This window comes from Entelurus aequoreus, linkage group LG08 (assembly GCF_033978785.1).
Source record: "Entelurus aequoreus isolate RoL-2023_Sb linkage group LG08, RoL_Eaeq_v1.1, whole genome shotgun sequence".
NCBI classification, from domain to species: domain Eukaryota; kingdom Metazoa; phylum Chordata; class Actinopteri; order Syngnathiformes; family Syngnathidae; genus Entelurus; species Entelurus aequoreus.
In genome coordinates, this window is record NC_084738.1 from 61,307,911 (window position 1) to 61,326,405 (window position 18,495).

General features: G+C 40.7%; 1 protein-coding gene across 3 annotated transcripts in view; it reads left to right on the plus strand.

Annotated features, from left to right (window-relative positions):
• Nucleotides 1-18,495, plus strand: part of dipk1b (divergent protein kinase domain 1B) — an 81,383-nt gene that overhangs the window by 37,712 nt on the left and 25,176 nt on the right. Inside the window, exons 1-2 of one of the 3 annotated variants that reach the window (XM_062057007.1) lie at nucleotides 11,678-11,923; nucleotides 11,988-12,200. In XM_062057007.1, the coding sequence (XP_061912991.1) occupies nucleotides 12,036-12,200 (165 nt within the window). In that variant the 5' untranslated portion in view covers nucleotides 11,678-11,923; nucleotides 11,988-12,035. Of the gene's footprint in view, nucleotides 1-11,677; nucleotides 11,924-11,987; nucleotides 12,201-18,495 lie in introns of those variants that run through there. The other 2 variants (XM_062057008.1, XM_062057005.1) reach the window with 2 other exon arrangements.

The window sequence follows — 18,495 nt, forward strand, 5'->3', positions numbered from 1 at the left end:
GTTAGATCCACTATGGACTGGAATCTCACTATTATGTTAGATTCACTATTGACTGGACTCTCACTATTATGTTAGATCCACTATGGACTGGAATCTCACTATTATGTTAGATTCACTATTGACTGGACTCTCACTATTATGTTAGATCCTCTATGGCAGGGGTGGGCAATTAATTTTTACCGGGGGCCGCATGAGCAACCTGAGCACTGCTGGAGGGCCACACTGACAATATTTCAATTAAATTTTGCTCAAATTATTTTTGATATACCGTAAGATAGATAATAATAATAATATTTTCATTTAACCTAACTTATCTTTATACAAAAGCAGATGGCTTTTGATGGTTTTATTTTTAACACTTTCTTACACAACACTTCCTGATGTATATTACAATACAAAAATTTCAATTTCTGTCACTTTATCCTGCATCCTCTTTGTTGTAAAACCTTTATTTAACCAGATAAGAAAACGTTGTGAACGTAGCACGCCTGTAAGGTGATTGGCGAAGAAGGAGGAAGCGTTGCTGTTGCGGAAATGAGGAGTGAGGATTGGTTTTCCTTCTGGAAAGAACGAGATAAGTTGAGCTGTGTTAGTATAGCTTGCTCAATAAAAGTTTAAAAAGTGCATCAGACTTGGTGTGCACTTCTTCTGGACGCTACAATTGATGTCAGAAGTGGGATGAAATGCCTCCCAGTTCGCCTTGCCATCAAACCTGGGAGTCTTCATTGAGGGCGGAATTCCCCCCGTGGCAAGCAGCGTGGCTGCACCTGTAAACGCTCTCTCTCTCTCTCTCTCTCTCTCTCTCTCTCTCATTGCGGCGGGCTCCTCACTTGGCACGTACCTCCCGATGACGTAGCACACAAACAGTGCAGTATGCGCAAAGTTTTACTTCTGCCACTAATTGTAGCGTCCAGAAGAAGTGCACATCAAGTCTGACGCTCTTTTTAAACTTTTATGAGCAAGCTATACTAACACAGCTCAACATATCTCGTTCCTTCCACACGCACGTCTCCTCACTCATTTACGCAACTCAAGAAGACAACATCTACTTCAGCAGGTCGTTACACTATATCTTTAAACACAGCAACGTGTGTACCACAAATAAGCACACAGCTTTACCTTTACTTGTCTTGTTGAAAACACGCCATTCGTCATCAACTTTTCTCTTTTTAGCGGGCATCACTTGTCGCTGTGCGCCTTCCCTCACAGGACATACGCACATATAACACTTTTCAAAATAAAAGCAGCACAGTTGTATTGCACGCACGACAAAGATGTTTTTTTAAATTTATTTTGTAATTTGAGATTGCCGCTGCGCGCACGAGCATACGTCTCCACACGGAAGTAATACAAATAACGCTTTTCAAAACAAAAGCAGCACCGTTGTATTGCACACTCGAAATAGATGCTTTTTAAAATTTATTTTGTAATTTATAATTGGCCTCACGCGGGCCGGACAGGGACGTACAAAGGGCCGGATGCGGCCCGCGGGCCGCACAATGCCCAGGTCTGCTCTATGGACTGGACTCTCACTATTATGTTAGATCCACTATGGACTGGACTGTATGTATGTAATCGATAGTAATCTACTAATTGTATAGCTCATGCTTTACTGTGCAGACCTGCACATGGTCTGGACTCTCACACTATTATGTTAGATCCACTATGGACTGGACTCTCAGAATATTATGTGAGATCCACTATGGACTGGACTCTCACTATTATGTTAGATCCACTATGGACTGGACTCTCACTATTATGTTAGATCCACCATGGACTGGACTCTCACACTATTATGTTGGGTCCACTATGGACTGGAATCTCACTATTATGTTAGATCCACTATGGACTGGACTCTCACTATTCTGTTAGATCCACTATGGAATGGACTCTCACCCTATTATGTTAGATCCACTATGGACTGGACTCTCACTATTATGTTAGATCCACTTTGGACTGGACTCTCACTATTATGTTAGATCCACTATGGACTGGACTCACTATTATGTTAGATCCACTATGGACTGGACTCTCACACTATTATGTTAGATCCACTATGGACTGGAATCTCACTATTATGTTAGATCCACTATGGACTGGACTCTCACTATTATGCTAGATCCACTATGGACTGGACTCTCACTATTATGTTAGATCCCCTATGGACTGGAGTCTCACACTATTATGTTAGATCCACTATGGACTGGACTCTCACTATTATGTTAGAGCCACTATGGACTGGACTCTCACTATTATGTTAGAACCACTATGGACTGGACTCTCACAATATTATGCTAGATCCACTATGGACTGGACTCTCACACTATTATGTTAGATCCACAATGGACTGGACTCTCACACTATAATGTTGGATCCACTATGGACTGGACTCTCACAATATTATGCTAGATCCACTATGGACTGGACTCTCACACTATTATGTTAGATCCACAATGGACTGGACTCTCACACTATCTATTATGTTAGATCCACTATGGACTGGACTCTCACACTATTATGTTGGATCCACTATGGACTGGACTCTCACAATATTATGCTAGATCCACTATGGACTGGACTCTCACACTATTATGTTAGATCCACAATGGACTGGACTCTCACACAATAATGTTAGATCCACTATGGACTGGACTCTCACACTATTATGTTAGATCCACTATGGACTGGACTCTCACACTATTATGTTAGATCCACTATGGACTGGACTCTCACACTATTATGTTAGATCCACTATGGACTGGACTCTCACACTATTATGTTAGATCCACTATGGACTGGACTCTCACACTATTATGTTGGATCTACTATGGACTGGACTCTCACACTATTATGTTGGATCCACTATGAACTGGACTCTCACAATATTATGCTAGATGCACTATGGACTGGACTCTCACACTATTATGTTGGATCTACTATGGACTGGACTCTCACACTATTATGTTGGATGCACTATGGACTGGACTCTCACAATATTATGCTAGATGCACTATGGACTGGACTCTCACACTATTATGCTAGATCCACTATGGACTGGACTCTCACACTATTATGTTAGATCCACAATGGACTGGACTCTCACACTATTATGTTAGATCCACTATGGACTGGACTCTCACACTATTATGTTAGATCCACTATGGACTGGACTCTCACAATATTATGCTAGATGCACTATGGACTGGACTCTCACACTATTATGTTGGATCTACTATGGACTGGACTCTCACACTATTATGTTGGATGCACTATGGACTGGACTCTCACAATATTATGCTAGATGCACTATGGACTGGACTCTCACACTATTATGCTAGATCCACTATGGACTGGACTCTCACACTATTATGTTAGATCCACAATGGACTGGACTCTCACACTATTATGTTAGATCCACTATGGACTGGACTCTCACACTATTATGTTAGATCCACTATGGACTGGACTCTCACAATATTATGCTAGATCCACTATGGACTGGACTCTCACACTATTATGTTGGATCCACTATGGACTGGACTCTCACACTATTATGTTAGATCCACTATGGACTGGACTCTCACACTATTATGTTAGATCCACAATGGACTGGACTCTCACACTATTATGTTGGATCCACTATGGACTGGACTCTCACTATTATGTTGGATCCACTATGGACTGGACTCTCACACTATTATGTTAGATCCACTATGGACTGGACTCTCACTATTATGTTGGATCCACTATGGACTGGACTCTCACACTATTATGTTAGATCCACTATGGACTGGACTCTCACTATTATGCTAGATCCACTATGGACTGGACTCTCACTATTATGTTAGATCCCCTATGGACTGGAGTCTCACACTATTATGTTAGATCCACTATGGACTGGACTCTCACTATTATGTTAGAACCACTATGGACTGGACTCTCACACTATTATGTTAGATCCACTATGGACTGGACTCTCACTATTATGTTAGAGCCACTATGTACTGGACTCTCACAATGTTATGCTAGATCCACTATGGACTGGAGTCTCACTATTATGTTATGATCATACTTGCCAACCTTAAGACCTCGGAATTCGGGAGATGGGGGGGGTTGTTGAGGTGGGCGGGGCCGGGGGCGGGTTAAGGGGGAGGAGTATATTTATAGCTACAATTCACTGAAATTCAAGTATTTCATATGTATATATTTATATATATATAAAAGAAATACTTGACTTTCAGTGAATGCTAGCTACATATATATATTTATGTTATTATATATATGTATATATATATCCATCCATCCATTTTTCTACCGCTTGTCCGTTCGGGGTTGCAGGGGGTCAATAAATACTTGAATTTCAGTGTTCATTTATTTACACATATACACACATAACACTCCTCAACTCATTGTTGTATTTGAAAGTGCAATGCTTTGCAGCCAGTAGCACAGCCTTTGAAGGAGCATAGGTATGGGCAGCATCTGTGAAATTTAATTTGCAGGAAATGAGTGAGTTTAGGGTTGAATTGTCCATCCTCGTTCTATTCTCTGTCACTATCTTTCTAAACATTTATTATACCCTCTCTGATGACTTGCAAGCGTACTTCATCATACTCGTCGTGGCCATGACTGTCTCATCTTCATTCTTCTGCTTCGTCTCCTTCTTGTTGTGTGTGCAGTTGTGCACTCTCCAAAAGCCGTAGATGTTATAACGTGACTGGGCCGGCACGCTGTTTATATGAAGGAAAAGCGGACGTGACGAAAGGCTGTCCTCACTCAGGTCCGCATGGACCCGAAAGGGGCGTGCCTTGTTGTCCGGCTGGAAACCGGGAGATTTTCGGGAGAGGCACTGAAATTCGGGAGTCTCCCGGAAAATTCGGGAGGGTTGGCAAGTATGTGTTGGATCCACTATGGACTGGACTCTCACTCCTATGTTAGATCCACTATGGACTGGACTCTCACAATATTATGCTAGATCCACTATGGACTGGACTCTCACACTATTATGTTAGATCCACAATGGACTGGACTCTCACACTATTATGTTAGATCCACTATGGACTGGACTCTCACACTATTATGTTGGATCCACTATGGACTGGACTCTCACAATATTATGCTAGATCCACTATGGACTGGACTCTCACACTATTATGTTAGATCCACAATGGACTGGACTCTCACACTATAATGTTAGATCCACTATGGACTGGACTCTCACAATATTATGCTAGATCCACTATGGACTGGACTCTCACACTATTATGTTAGATCCACAATGGACTGGACTCTCACACTATTATGTTAGATCCACTATGGGCTGGACTCTCACACTATTATGTTGGATCCACTATGGACTGGACTCTCACAATATTATGCTAGATCCACTATGGACTGGACTCTCACACTATTATGTTGGATCCACTATGGACTGGACTCTCACAATATTATGCTAGATCCACTATGGACTGGACTCTCACACTATTATGTTAGATCCACAATGGACTGGACTCTCACACTATAATGTTAGATCCACTATGGACTGGACTCTCACAATATTATGCTAGATCCACTATGGACTGGACTCTCACACTATTATGTTAGATCCACAATGGACTGGACTCTCACACTATTATGTTAGATCCACTATGGGCTGGACTCTCACACTATTATGTTGGATCCACTATGGACTGGACTCTCACACTATTATGTTAGATCCACTATGGACTGGACTCTCACAATATTATGCTAGATCCACTATGGACTGGACTCTCACAATATTATGCTAGATCCACTATGGACTGGACTCTCACACTATTATGTTAGATCCACAATGGACTGGACTCTCACACTATTATGTTAGATCCACTATGGACTGGACTCTCACACTATTATGTTAGATCCACTATGGACTGGACTCTCACACTATTATGTTAGATCCACTATGGACTGGACTCTCACACTATTATGTTGGATCTACTATGGACTGGACTCTCACACTATTATGTTGGATCCACTATGGACTGGACTCTCACAATATTATGCTAGATGCACTATGGACTGGACTCTCACACTATTATGCTAGATCCACTATGGACTGGACTCTCACACTATTATGTTAGATCCACAATGGACTGGACTCTCACACTATTATGTTAGATCCACTATGGACTGGACTCTCACACTATTATGTTGGATCCACTATGGACTGGACTCTCACACTATTATGTTAGATCCACTATGGACTGGACTCTCACACTATTATGTTAGATCCACTATGGACTGGACTCTTACACTATAATGTTAGATCCACTATGGACTGGACTCTCACACTATTATGTTGGATCCACTATGGACTGGACTCTCACACTATTATGTTAGATCCACTATGGACTGGACTCTCACACTATTATGTTGGATCCACTATGGACTGGACTCTCACAATATTATGTTAGATCCACAATGGACTGGACTCTCACACTATTATGTTAGATCCACTATGGACTGGACTCTTACACTATAATGTTAGATCCACTATGGACTGGACTCTCACACTATTATGTTGGATCCACTATAGACTGGACTCTCACACTATTATGTTAGATCCACTATGGACTGGACTCTCACACTATTATGTTGGATCCACTATGGACTGGACTCTCACAATATTATGTTAGATCCACAATGGACTGGACTCTCACACTATTATGTTAGATCCACTATGGACTGGACTCTTACACTATAATGTTAGATCCACTATGGACTGGACTCTCACACTATTATGTTAGATCCACTATGGACTGGACTCTGAAACTATTATGTTAGATCCACTATGGACTGGACTCTCACACTATTATGTTGGATCCACTATGGACTGGACTCTCACACTATTATGTTGGATCCACTATGGACTGGACTCTCACACTATTATGTTAGATCCACTATGGACTGGACTCTCACACTATTATGTTGGATCCACTATGGACTGGACTCTCACAATATTATGTTAGATCCACAATGGACTGGACTCTCACACTATTATGTTAGATCCACTATGGACTGGACTCTTACACTATAATGTTAGATCCACTATGGACTGGACTCTCACACTATTATGTTGGATCCACTATGGACTGGACTCTCACACTATTATGTTAGATCCACTATGGACTGGACTCTCACACTATTATGTTGGATCCACTATGGACTGGACTCTCACAATATTATGTTAGATCCACAATGGACTGGACTCTCACACTATTATGTTAGATCCACTATGGACTGGACTCTTACACTATAATGTTAGATCCACTATGGACTGGACTCTCACACTATTATGTTAGATCCACTATGGACTGGACTCTCACACTATTATGTTAGATCCACTATGGACTGGACTCTCACACTATTATGTTAGATCCACTATGGACTGGACTCTCACACTATTATGTTAGATCCACTATGGACTGGACTCTCACTGTTATGTTAGATCCACTATGGACTGGACTCTCACAATATTATGTTAGATCCACTATGGACTGGACTCTCACTGTTATGTTAGATCCACTATGGACTGGACTCTCACACTATTATGTTAGATCTACTATGGACTGGACTCTCACTGTTATGTTAGATCCACTATTGACTGGACTCTCACACTATTATGTTAGATCCACTATGGACTGGACTCTCACTGTTATGTTAGATCCACTATGGACTGGACTCTCACACTATTATGTTAGATCCACTATGGACTGGACTCTCACAATATTATGTTAGATCCACTATGGACTGGACTCTCACTGTTATGTTAGATCCACTATGGACTGGAATCTCACAATATTATGCTAGATCCACTCGACATCCATTGCACTGGTCGCCCAGGGGGGGTCCCCACATCTGCGGTCCCCTCCAAGGTTTCTCATTGTCATCCCATTAGGTTGAGTTTTTTCTTGCCCTGATGTGGGATCTGAGCCGAGGATGTCGTTCTGGCTTGTGCAGCCCTTTGAGACACTCGTGATTTAGGGCTATGTAAGTAAACATTGATTGATTGATTGATTGATTCTTATGCATATGTAAATGTATTCAGTTATAAACATTCATTCACTTTCTTCTTTCCTTCGTTTCTTCTACCGCTGCCGTTATTTTTTTTCCTGTATTTTTATTGTAATATTTTCAGAATGTGTTCTATTTTTGGCCAAACTAAGACAAAGAAAACAATCTGAAGTTGTCTTAATTTTGTTTTTGTTTTAATGCCACGATTTTAATAGTGTGCACAGATTTTCCTCCATGGGGCCCCTGAGCTAAAATGAGTGTCTCCTATTCATCGTTAATTTGTTGCTTTTTCACTTGTTTTGTGACCATCCATCCATCTATTTTCTACCGCTTGTCGCTTTCGGGGTCGCGGGGGGTGCTGGAGCCTATCTCAGCTGCATTTGGGCAGAAGGCGGGGTACACCCTGGACTAGTCGCCACCTCATCGCAGGGCCAACACATTCACACTCAACCCATATAAAATACTATAAACATGAGATAATTAAAATAAGAATTTGGTGCTCAAATTAATACAAAACTTAGATTAAAATAGGTGTGAATACATACATCTGACATATGTTATAATATATATATATATATATTTTTTTTTTTTTGCCTTTTTGTTCGGGACCCTTTGGGACTGTGTGACTAGGGGTGGCACTTTCGTGACTTCTGCGGTGCTTTTTTGTGGACTCTGGATCTGCCTCCCGGGAGCCTTTTGGCCATGGGTCTGTGCCACACCAGAGTCTGTTTGGAGAGACTGGAGGAGATGTGGATGAAGAGACAGGGCTGCGGAGCTAGCGCTGAGTGCCGAGACGGACAAGCTTCACAGTGTCTTGGCTGAATGAGCAGGTATGGGACACCTCTGTCTCCTTAGACGCATCCTCGCTCATCCATGCGGACTGGACACTGGCCGAGTTAGTGGGCGGCCGAGAGTGGAGTCGGCTCTCTCGGTTGCTTTGTTGGGTCTGCTCCCGTCTCTGGCCATGCTCCCTCCACCCCAGCAGACGATGGCGTGAAACACCGCAGAGGCCACCACAGTGTATATGTTTCTTTCACTTTTTATTCATAGCTGTATGTCAGGGGTGTGCAAACTTTTTCCACTGAGGGCCGCACACGGAAACATTAAAGCATGCGGGGGCCATTTTGATATTTTTCATTTTCAAACCATAACAAAATATATAGATTTTTTTTTTTTAGCAATCAGGGCTCCTGGGGCCCGTAAAGGGTCTCAGTCATTAAAATTTTAAAAACAAGTCAAATTATTATTGCCTATTATTATATATGCCTTTTCTGTCAAAGACAACTTTGTTTTTTATAGTAAAACTGAAATATGCAGTATTTCCCCCACCGCCCAAAACATTCAGAAAGCAATGTTTGATGTGAAGTAATTGGAGCCCTGAAAAGATCAATAATGCATGACACCATTGATTTTATTTTCATTATTATTTTTGATAAATCACAGTGAAAAAAGAAATAAAATCCCACTAAATATCTTTGGGATCCAAAAGGTACCCCACTCAAAGTGATAATTTTGTATTATTATTTGTTTTACTTTCGACACTTAAGTTACGAGATCAACTTCTGTCGATTTTTACGTTTGAACTATTATTTTGTTTGTTTTATGCTCTTTTGTCAAAGAAAACTTGGATGTTTTTATATGGCAACGACGCAATATATGCAATATTTTTTTCACATAAAACATTTTAATGTGAAATATTTGAAGTAATTGGAGCCTTGAAGATGTCAATAATTCATTAATATTGATTTTTTTGTGGGGGTTTTTTTTTGAGCAATGGCAAAAAAAGGAAAATAAAGATAGACAAAAGAAAAAAAACACCCTGCATGGCAGCTTTGTGTCAACATTGCAACATTTTCTAGTTAGATTTCACCTCATTCCACTTTTTTAATGTTTTTTTAATTTTTGCAATGGCATTTCCAGAATGTGTGGCGGGCCGGTAAACAATTAGCTGCGGGCCGCAAATGGCCCCCGGGCCGCACTTTGGACACTCCTGCTGTATGTAGAAGTGGCTGGTTGCATCAGCTCTGCTCTTTTAATGTCTTTTATGTTCTTTGATGTTGGATGTTCTCCCTCTTACACACATGTAAGAGGGATCTGTGCAGTGGCGTGCGGTGAGGTTCATGTCAGGTGAGGCACTGACTTCATCACAGTCAGATTTACAAACTTATGAACCCTAAAGAGTATCTTATTCACCATTTGATTGGCAGCAGTTAACGGGTTATGTTTAAAAGCTCATACCAGCATTCTTCCCTGCTTGGCACTCAGCATCAAGGGTTGGAATTGGGGGTTAAATCACCAAAAATTATTCCCGGGCACGGCGCCGCTGCTGCCCACTGCTCCCCTCACCTCCCAGGGGGTGAACAAGGGGATGGGTCAAATGCAGAGGACACATTTCACCACACCTAGTGTGTGTGTGACAATCATTGGTACTTTAACTTAACTTTAACGTTACACTTACAAACTGTAGCACACAAAAAAAGCACATTTGATTAAAAAAAACGTTATAATGGTCTTACCTTTACTTATAAGTGCGGGAACAGTGTGCAGTCTGCAGGTGTACCTAATGTTGTGTCCCTGCGGTCGTTCGCGGCTTCTCCAGCGCGAGCATTGTTGTTTTTGCACTTTTTGGCTTCTTGTTAAGTGACTTTTTTTTGGGTGGATTCGGTCTTGCACGTGGAGGGTTTGGGTGTGGGCTTTGGTTGGTGTGGCCGCGGTGCTCCCGTCGGGCGGTGCATTCTGCGGCGGAGGTGCTTGGCACCAGGAGGCGGGGTTATGAGACGAGCCTCTCACAGTGCGTCTTCGCAGCAGTTTTATGATCGCTCAGCACAAGAAATACGTTACACACATACAGTTGTTGACAAAATACACTGTACATTAGATACCTCAGCTAACTAAACTATGGAAATGTATAATATAATTCATATAGCAATACGGTCTCACCGCACAGCAGGCCAGCAGTTAGCCGAGTCGTTGCGCACAATCCATGTTGAGGCACAACGCAGTGACGTGCCTCAACTGGCTGCTGATCACCGCACCGTCTCTTCTTAGTATTTGAACGGCAAATGTGAAAATAGAAATAAAAATAATCTAAAACTGGTGAAGTTAAATGGAAAATAACTTTAGTATAATCACATATAACAATTAAATTTTTTATTTTTTATTTTTACTTTTTTCTTTCTTTCCATGATGGCAGGTGAGGCCGTGCCTCCCCTGCCTCTAGTGACTGCACGCCACTGGATCTGTGCTATGGCTATGAGTTGTTTTTTCCCTTGGCCTCAGTCTGGACCCCCTCTCCAGGGGCCAAGGCTTAGACCGGTTTTATTTTTTCTCCCCCAACCCCCATTGTTTACCTGTATCTCACCTTTTTTGTAAGGGGCGCCGGAAGTTGGCAGACCCGTCAGCGATCCTGTTCTGTCTCCCTGTAATGTTTGTCTGATCTTGAATGGGATTGTGCTGAAAATGTTAATTTCCCCTCAGGGATTAATAAAGTATTTCTGATTCTGATATTTCATTACATTGTTTTAATATCCAGATGCACATTTTTTTTTTTTTTTTACATAGTACAATCATAACTTCATTATAAAATAATATTCTAAAATAATTTATTAGCAGCCATATTGAGTCCAGCGGATTTAGGGCTACGTCCTCTTTAAGAGGCTGGTTCAAGAAGGCGGGGCTTATCTCACGGGGAGGAGAAGAAGGCGGGAGCAGTGAAGCACCGGCATGTTTTTTTTTTTTTAACATAGCGTCTTTGTTTTTATCTATCATGTTTTCTTTTTTATCCGGAGAGAGAAGGCACTAACGACGAGGCAGTGACGTCACCGGTGAAAGGACTTAATTTATCTTCGCGCGTCTTAAATCCTCCAGGGTATTTTCAGACGGTTTATACATTCACGCTAATAACGGTAATAACCTTTGGTGTTGTCGTGAAGGAGCTTCGCGGTGAGACATGCGCGGTCCCGCCATGTTCCAGGAGGTGGATGTCGGGTTCGAAGCGACGACGTGAACGTCACCCGGAGGAGGAGGAGGAGGAAAGTGGGGGGCGACGACGAGCTCGCTTCCATGCGTACATCTTCATCATGTCCAGGACTTTACGGAGAATGGTCCACTTGGTGCTCTTCTGTCCTCTGTCCAAAGGCCTGCAGGTACACACCAAAAGTCCGGCCGTGCAGCACAACCACAGCCGGCCTCAGTGTCTCCGTTTGGGCCTCCCAAATGTTAACAATGTTAGCCTAATTTAAATATGACGTCATCTAACTGTTACAATTTGTTTATGTGTACTTTCAAAGGCAACATTTAAAGGCCTACTGAAATGAATTTTTTTTATTTAAACGGGGATAGCAGATCTATTCTATGTGTCATACTTGATCATTTCGCGATATTGCCATATTTTTGCTGAAAGGATTTAGTATAGAACAACGACGATAAAGATTGCAACTTTTGGTATCTGATCAAAAAAAGGCTTGCACCTACCGAAAGTAGCGTGACGTAGTCAGTTGAACATATACGCAAAGTTCCCTATTGTTTACAATGATGGCCGCATGAAGTGAGAGATTCGGACCGAGAAAGCGACAATTTCCCCATTAATTTGAGCGAGGATGAAAGATTTGTGGATGAGTAAAGTGCAAGTGAAGGACTAGTGGGGAGTTGAAGCGATTCAGATAGGGAAGATGCTGTGAGAGCCGGGGGTGACCTGATATTCAGCTGGGAATGACTACAACAGTAAATAAACACAAGACATATATATACTCTATTAGCCACAACACAACCAGGCTTATATTTAATATGCCACAAATTAATCCTGCATAAAAACACCTGCGTGTTTGTTATGCTAGCTCCTAGCTCCTCTGCTAGCTCCTAGCTCCATAGAACACGCCAATACAATTCAAACACCTGATCAACACACACAATCACTCAGCCCAAAAGACCGTTTACCTAACCCAAGGTTCATAAAGCTTATATATTTTTAAAAAGTTACGTACGTGACGCGCACATACGGTCAAGTTATCGAATGTTTAGCAGCCAAGGCTGCATACTCGCGGTACCTGATATTCAGCTGGGAATGACTACAACAGTAAATAAACAGAAGACATATATATACTCTATTAGCCACAACACAACCAGGCTTATATTTAATATGCCACAAATTAATCCTGCATAAAAACACCTGCGTGTTTGTTATGCTAGCTCCTAGCTCCTCTGCTAGCTCCTAGCTCCATAGAACACGCCAATACAATTCAAACACCTGATCAACACACACAATCACTCAGCCCAAAAGACCGTTCACCTAACCCAAGGTTCATAAAGCTTATATATTTTTAAAAAGTTACGTACGTGACGCGCACGTACGGTCAAGCTATCAAATGTTTAGCCGCCAAGGCTGCATACTCACGGTACCTGATATTCAGCTGGGAATGACTAAAACAGTAAATAAACACAAGACATATATTTACTCTATTAGCCACAACACAACCAGGCTTATATTTAATATGCCACAAATTAATCCTGCATAAAAACACCTGCGTGTTTGTTATGCTAGCTCCTAGCTCCTATGCTAGCTCCTAGCTCCATAGAACACGCCAATACAATTCAAACACCTGATCAACACACACAATCACTCAGCCCAAAAGACCGTTCACCTAACCCAAGGTTCATAAAGCTTATATATTTTTAAAAAGTTACGTACATACGCAAAAAAAAGTTGCGCACATACGGTCATGCGATCAAATGTTTAGAAGCCAAAGCTGCATACTCACAGTAGCACGTCTGCGTCTTTGTCATCCAAATCAAAGTAATCCTGGTAAGAGTCTGTGTTGTCCCAGTTCTCTACAGGCGTCTGTGTATCGAAGTCAAAAGTCCTCCTGGTTAGAGTCTCTGTTATCTGAGTTCTTCCATCTTGACTGCATCTTTCGGGAATGTAAACAAAGAAGCGTGGACTGTGTACTGTTGTTGCTGACTACGTTCGAAAAATACGTCCATTTCGCACCGACAACTTTCTTCTTTGCTTGCTCAGCTTCCTTCTCCATAATGCAATGAACATGATTGCAACAGATTCACGAACACAGATGTCCAGAATACTGTGGAATTATGAAATGAAAACAGAGCTTTTTCGTATTGGCTTCAATGTGGAAGGCATACCCGTGTTCGCCGGTCTACGTCACGCGCATACGTCATCCTCAGAGGCGTTTCGAACCGGAAGTTTAGCGGCAAATTTAAAATGTCACTTTATAAGTTAACCCGGCCGTATTGGCATGTGTTATAATGTTAAGATTTCATCATTGATATATAAACTATCAGACTGTGTGGTCGGTAGTAGTGGGTTTCAGTAGGCCTTTAATATTGCTAGAAACATAATTTTATATGGGACTTTATTGTATTATATGTATAGTACATGTTCCAAAAAGAAAAAAGCATAAAACACCACCGGAATTAGAGATATTACAAGTCAAAGTGATGAAGCTTAGTGTTACGCTCATGACTTGGTGTAACTAAACATTACCCTATAACAGTGGTTCTCAACCTTTTTTCAGTGATGTACCCCCTGTGACCATTTTTTAAATTCAAGTACCCCCTAATCAGAGCAAAGCATTGTTGGTTGAAAAAAAGAGATAAATAAGTAAAATACAGCACTATGTCATCAGTTTCTAAATTATTAAATTGTATAACAGTGCAAAATATTGCTCATTTATTGTGGTATTTCTTGAACTATTAGGAAAAAAATATATAAAAATAACTAAAAACTTGTTGAAAAATAAACAAGTGATTCAATTATAAATAACGATTTATACACATAGACTTAGACTTCGTTTTTATAGTCATTCAAATTTGAACTTTACAGCACAGATAAGAACGAAATTTCGTTACATAAGCTCATGGTAGTGCAGGATAAAAAAAAAAAGCAATAAGGTGCATATATAAATAAATATATATATATAAAAAAATGTATATATAAATAAATAAATAGATTACTGTACAGATAAATATATTGCACTTTTTCACATGCGTCCACGTTTATGGATGTATGTTACATTGTCTTTTTTTATTCCAGCGAGTTAATCCATTTTGGGGGGAGTTGAGGGGATCATTTAATTATGATGCGTTCAAGAGTCTTACGGCCTGAGGGAAGAAGCTGTTACAGAACCTGGAGGTTCTGCTTAGGAGGCTGCGGAACCTCTTTCTAGAGTCCAGCGGTGAAAACAGTCCTTGGTGGGGGTGGGAGGAGTCTTTGCAGATTTTCTGAAGTAATCATCAACTTAAAGTGCCCTCTTTGGGGATTGTAATAGAGATCCATCTGGATTCATGAACTTAATTCTAAACATTTCTTCACAAAAAAAGAAATCTTTAACATCAATATTTATGGAACATGTCCACAAAAAATCTAGCTGTCAACACTGAATATTGCATTGTTGCATTTCTTTTCACAGTTCTTTTTGACAGACATTTAAAAAAAATCTCACGTACCCCTTGGCATACCTTCAAGTACCCCGAGGGGTACGCGTACCCCCATTTAAGAACCACTGCCCTATAAGACAGGGGTGGGCAATTAATTTTTACCGGGGGCCACATGAGCAACCCGAGCACTGCTGGAGGGCCACATCGACAATATTTCAATTAAATTTTGCTCAATATTATTTTTGATATATACTGTAAGATAAATAATAATAATAATAATAGTAATAGTAATTAATAATAATACTTTCATTTAACCTAACTTAACTTTATACCAAAAGCACTGCTTTGGAAATCATTTGTACCCCTTTCAGAGATCACATTTAGTTCCCCTTAAACATCCTCATGTTGCACAATGAAATGTAAGCATAGGATGAAGTGTGCATTCCTGTAACTTTCTCTAGTAACAGCATTCCATGATTAATGTAAATAAATTAACATTAATAATAAATGACAGTAAAATAAGCACACGTATGACTGAGGAGTCATAGTGTAACTTTGTGTGGTGTTTGAGTTGTCCGACTTTTTGTGTGGCCATAAACGCACCAGTGGTTTAGTGGTATGGGTGTTGGTGACAGATGACAAGTTGGTTTTGGCCTGGTTTGTACGGCAGAAAATGACTAGTTTTTCGAGATAGAAGTGTTTTACTCATGTTTTTGGTGTGGTTATGGCCGAATATGAACAGTTTTGCTCAATAAAGTGATCAATATAATTCCTGGCCTCGAAGCATCTCGATAGACGTTACAATAATTGAACGGTGTTGACGAACACCGTTAGGGCCGCTTGTTGTCACTGTCACTCAAAGTTGCATTGCAAAATTAAATGTGTTTATTTTGTTTAGAATTCAGATGGGATTTGATTTGGTGCGCAGCATATATTTGCTGTGCGCAGAGGACGCTTGAGCAGTGCGCAATTGCGCAGGCGCGCACCTTAGAGGGAACGTTGCTTGGCAGTCCATGTCTTGTTGAAAACACGCCATTAGTCATCAACTTTTCTCTTTTTAGCGTCTAGGGTGTAAACCGTGCATCACTTGTCGCTGTGCACCTTCACTCACTGGTTACACACGGACATACGCCCATAAATAACACTTTTCAAAATAAAAGCAGCACAGTTGTATTGCGCGCACGACATAGATGTTTTTTCAACTTTATTTTGTCATTTGTGATTGCAGCTGTTCACATTCACTCACAATCACGCACGCACATACGTCCACACGGAAGTAATACAAATAACGCTTTTCAAAACAAAAGCAGCACCGTTGTATTGCACACTCGACATAGATACTTCTTAAAATGTATTTTGTAATTTACGATTGGCCTCACGCGGGCCGGACAGGGACCCACAAAGGGCCGGATGTGGCCCGCGGGCCGCAGAATGCCCAGGTCTGCTATAAGATGAAGGCAATTGCATTTTATTGATATTTGAAATGAATTCAATGTTTATAAATGAATATTTAAATATACTTAATGTAAAAAAGGGAATATATATTCAAAATAAGATCATTCAATGAAATCTAGTTTGGTTACGCCATCATGAGCGCAACACAAGGTTGTAAAAGTTTCAACTACAATTCTAAATAAGATGTCGAAAGCAAACTGAAATCAAATACACACAGCTTAAAGATTGATCAATACCTATTTAAATGTAGTAATACATAAATATGATGATTTATCAAAATATAAAATAAATATACCTGAACAGAACGCTCATGATTTTTACACCAAAAAGTAACGCTATGAATTGCGTTTTTCCAAGTTTTTGGGGCATTTTTATGCTATTTCCAAGCATCTCCTTTTTATTATCGTTGATTTTAAATGGTCAAACTAATGCATAATATATATGCATGCCATAGTAAACAAAAAAGAAGTCATTTTTATTTTGATTGTTACATTTTGAAGTACATTTGTGCAGGTGGGTGCAAATGTACCCATTACCAGAGCTGTACACACATGTTTTTTTTGTACTATATATGATATTTGCTATTATTTAAAACAGTGTTTTTCAACCTTTTTTTTGAGCCAAGGCAAATTTTTTGCGTTGAAAGAATCCGGAGGCACACCACCAGCAGAAATCATTAAAAAACGAAACTCAGTTGACAATAAAAAGTCGTTGTCGCAATTGTTGGATATGACTTTAAACCATAACCTAGCATGCATCAATGTAGCTCTTGTCTCAAAGTAGGTGTACTGTCACGACCTGTCACATCACGCCGTGACTTATTTGGAGTTTTTTGCCGTTTTCCTGTGTGTAGTGTTTTAGTTCTTGTCTTGCGCTCCTATTTTGGTGGCTTTTTCTCTTTTTTTGGTATTTTTCTGTAGCAGTTTCATGTCTTGTTTGTTTACTTTGTAGCCAGTTCAGTTTTAGTTTCGTTCTGCATAGCCTTCCCTAAGTTTCAATGCCTTTTCTTAGGGGCACTCACCTTTTGTTTATTTTTGGTTTAAGCATTAGACACCTTTTTACCTGCACGCTGCCTCCCGCTGTTTCCGAAATCTACAAAGCATTTAGCTACCGGCTGCCATCTACTGATATGGAAGAGTATTACACGGTTACTCTGCCGAGCTCTAGACAGCACCGACACTCAACAACAACACATCATTTGCAGACTATAATTACTCCATCCATCCATTTCCTACCGCTTGTCCCTTTCGGGGTCGCGGCGGGTGCTGGAGCCTATCTCAGCTGCACATGGGCGGAAGGCGGGGTACACCCTGGACAAGTCGCCACCTCATCACAGGGCCAACACCGATAGACAGACAACATTCACACTCACATTCACACACTAGGGCCAATTTAGTTCTTGCCAAGGTTTGCAAAAAATATTTTTAGCCCAAATAGGTGAAATTCGGTAATCTCCCACGGCACACCAGACTGTATCTCGTGGCACAGTGGTTGAAAAACACTGATTCAACAAGTATAATTTCAACAACAATTGTAATGGCATTTAATACAAGAGCAAACATTCTGCCTTTACAAAAATGAAACACTTAAAAA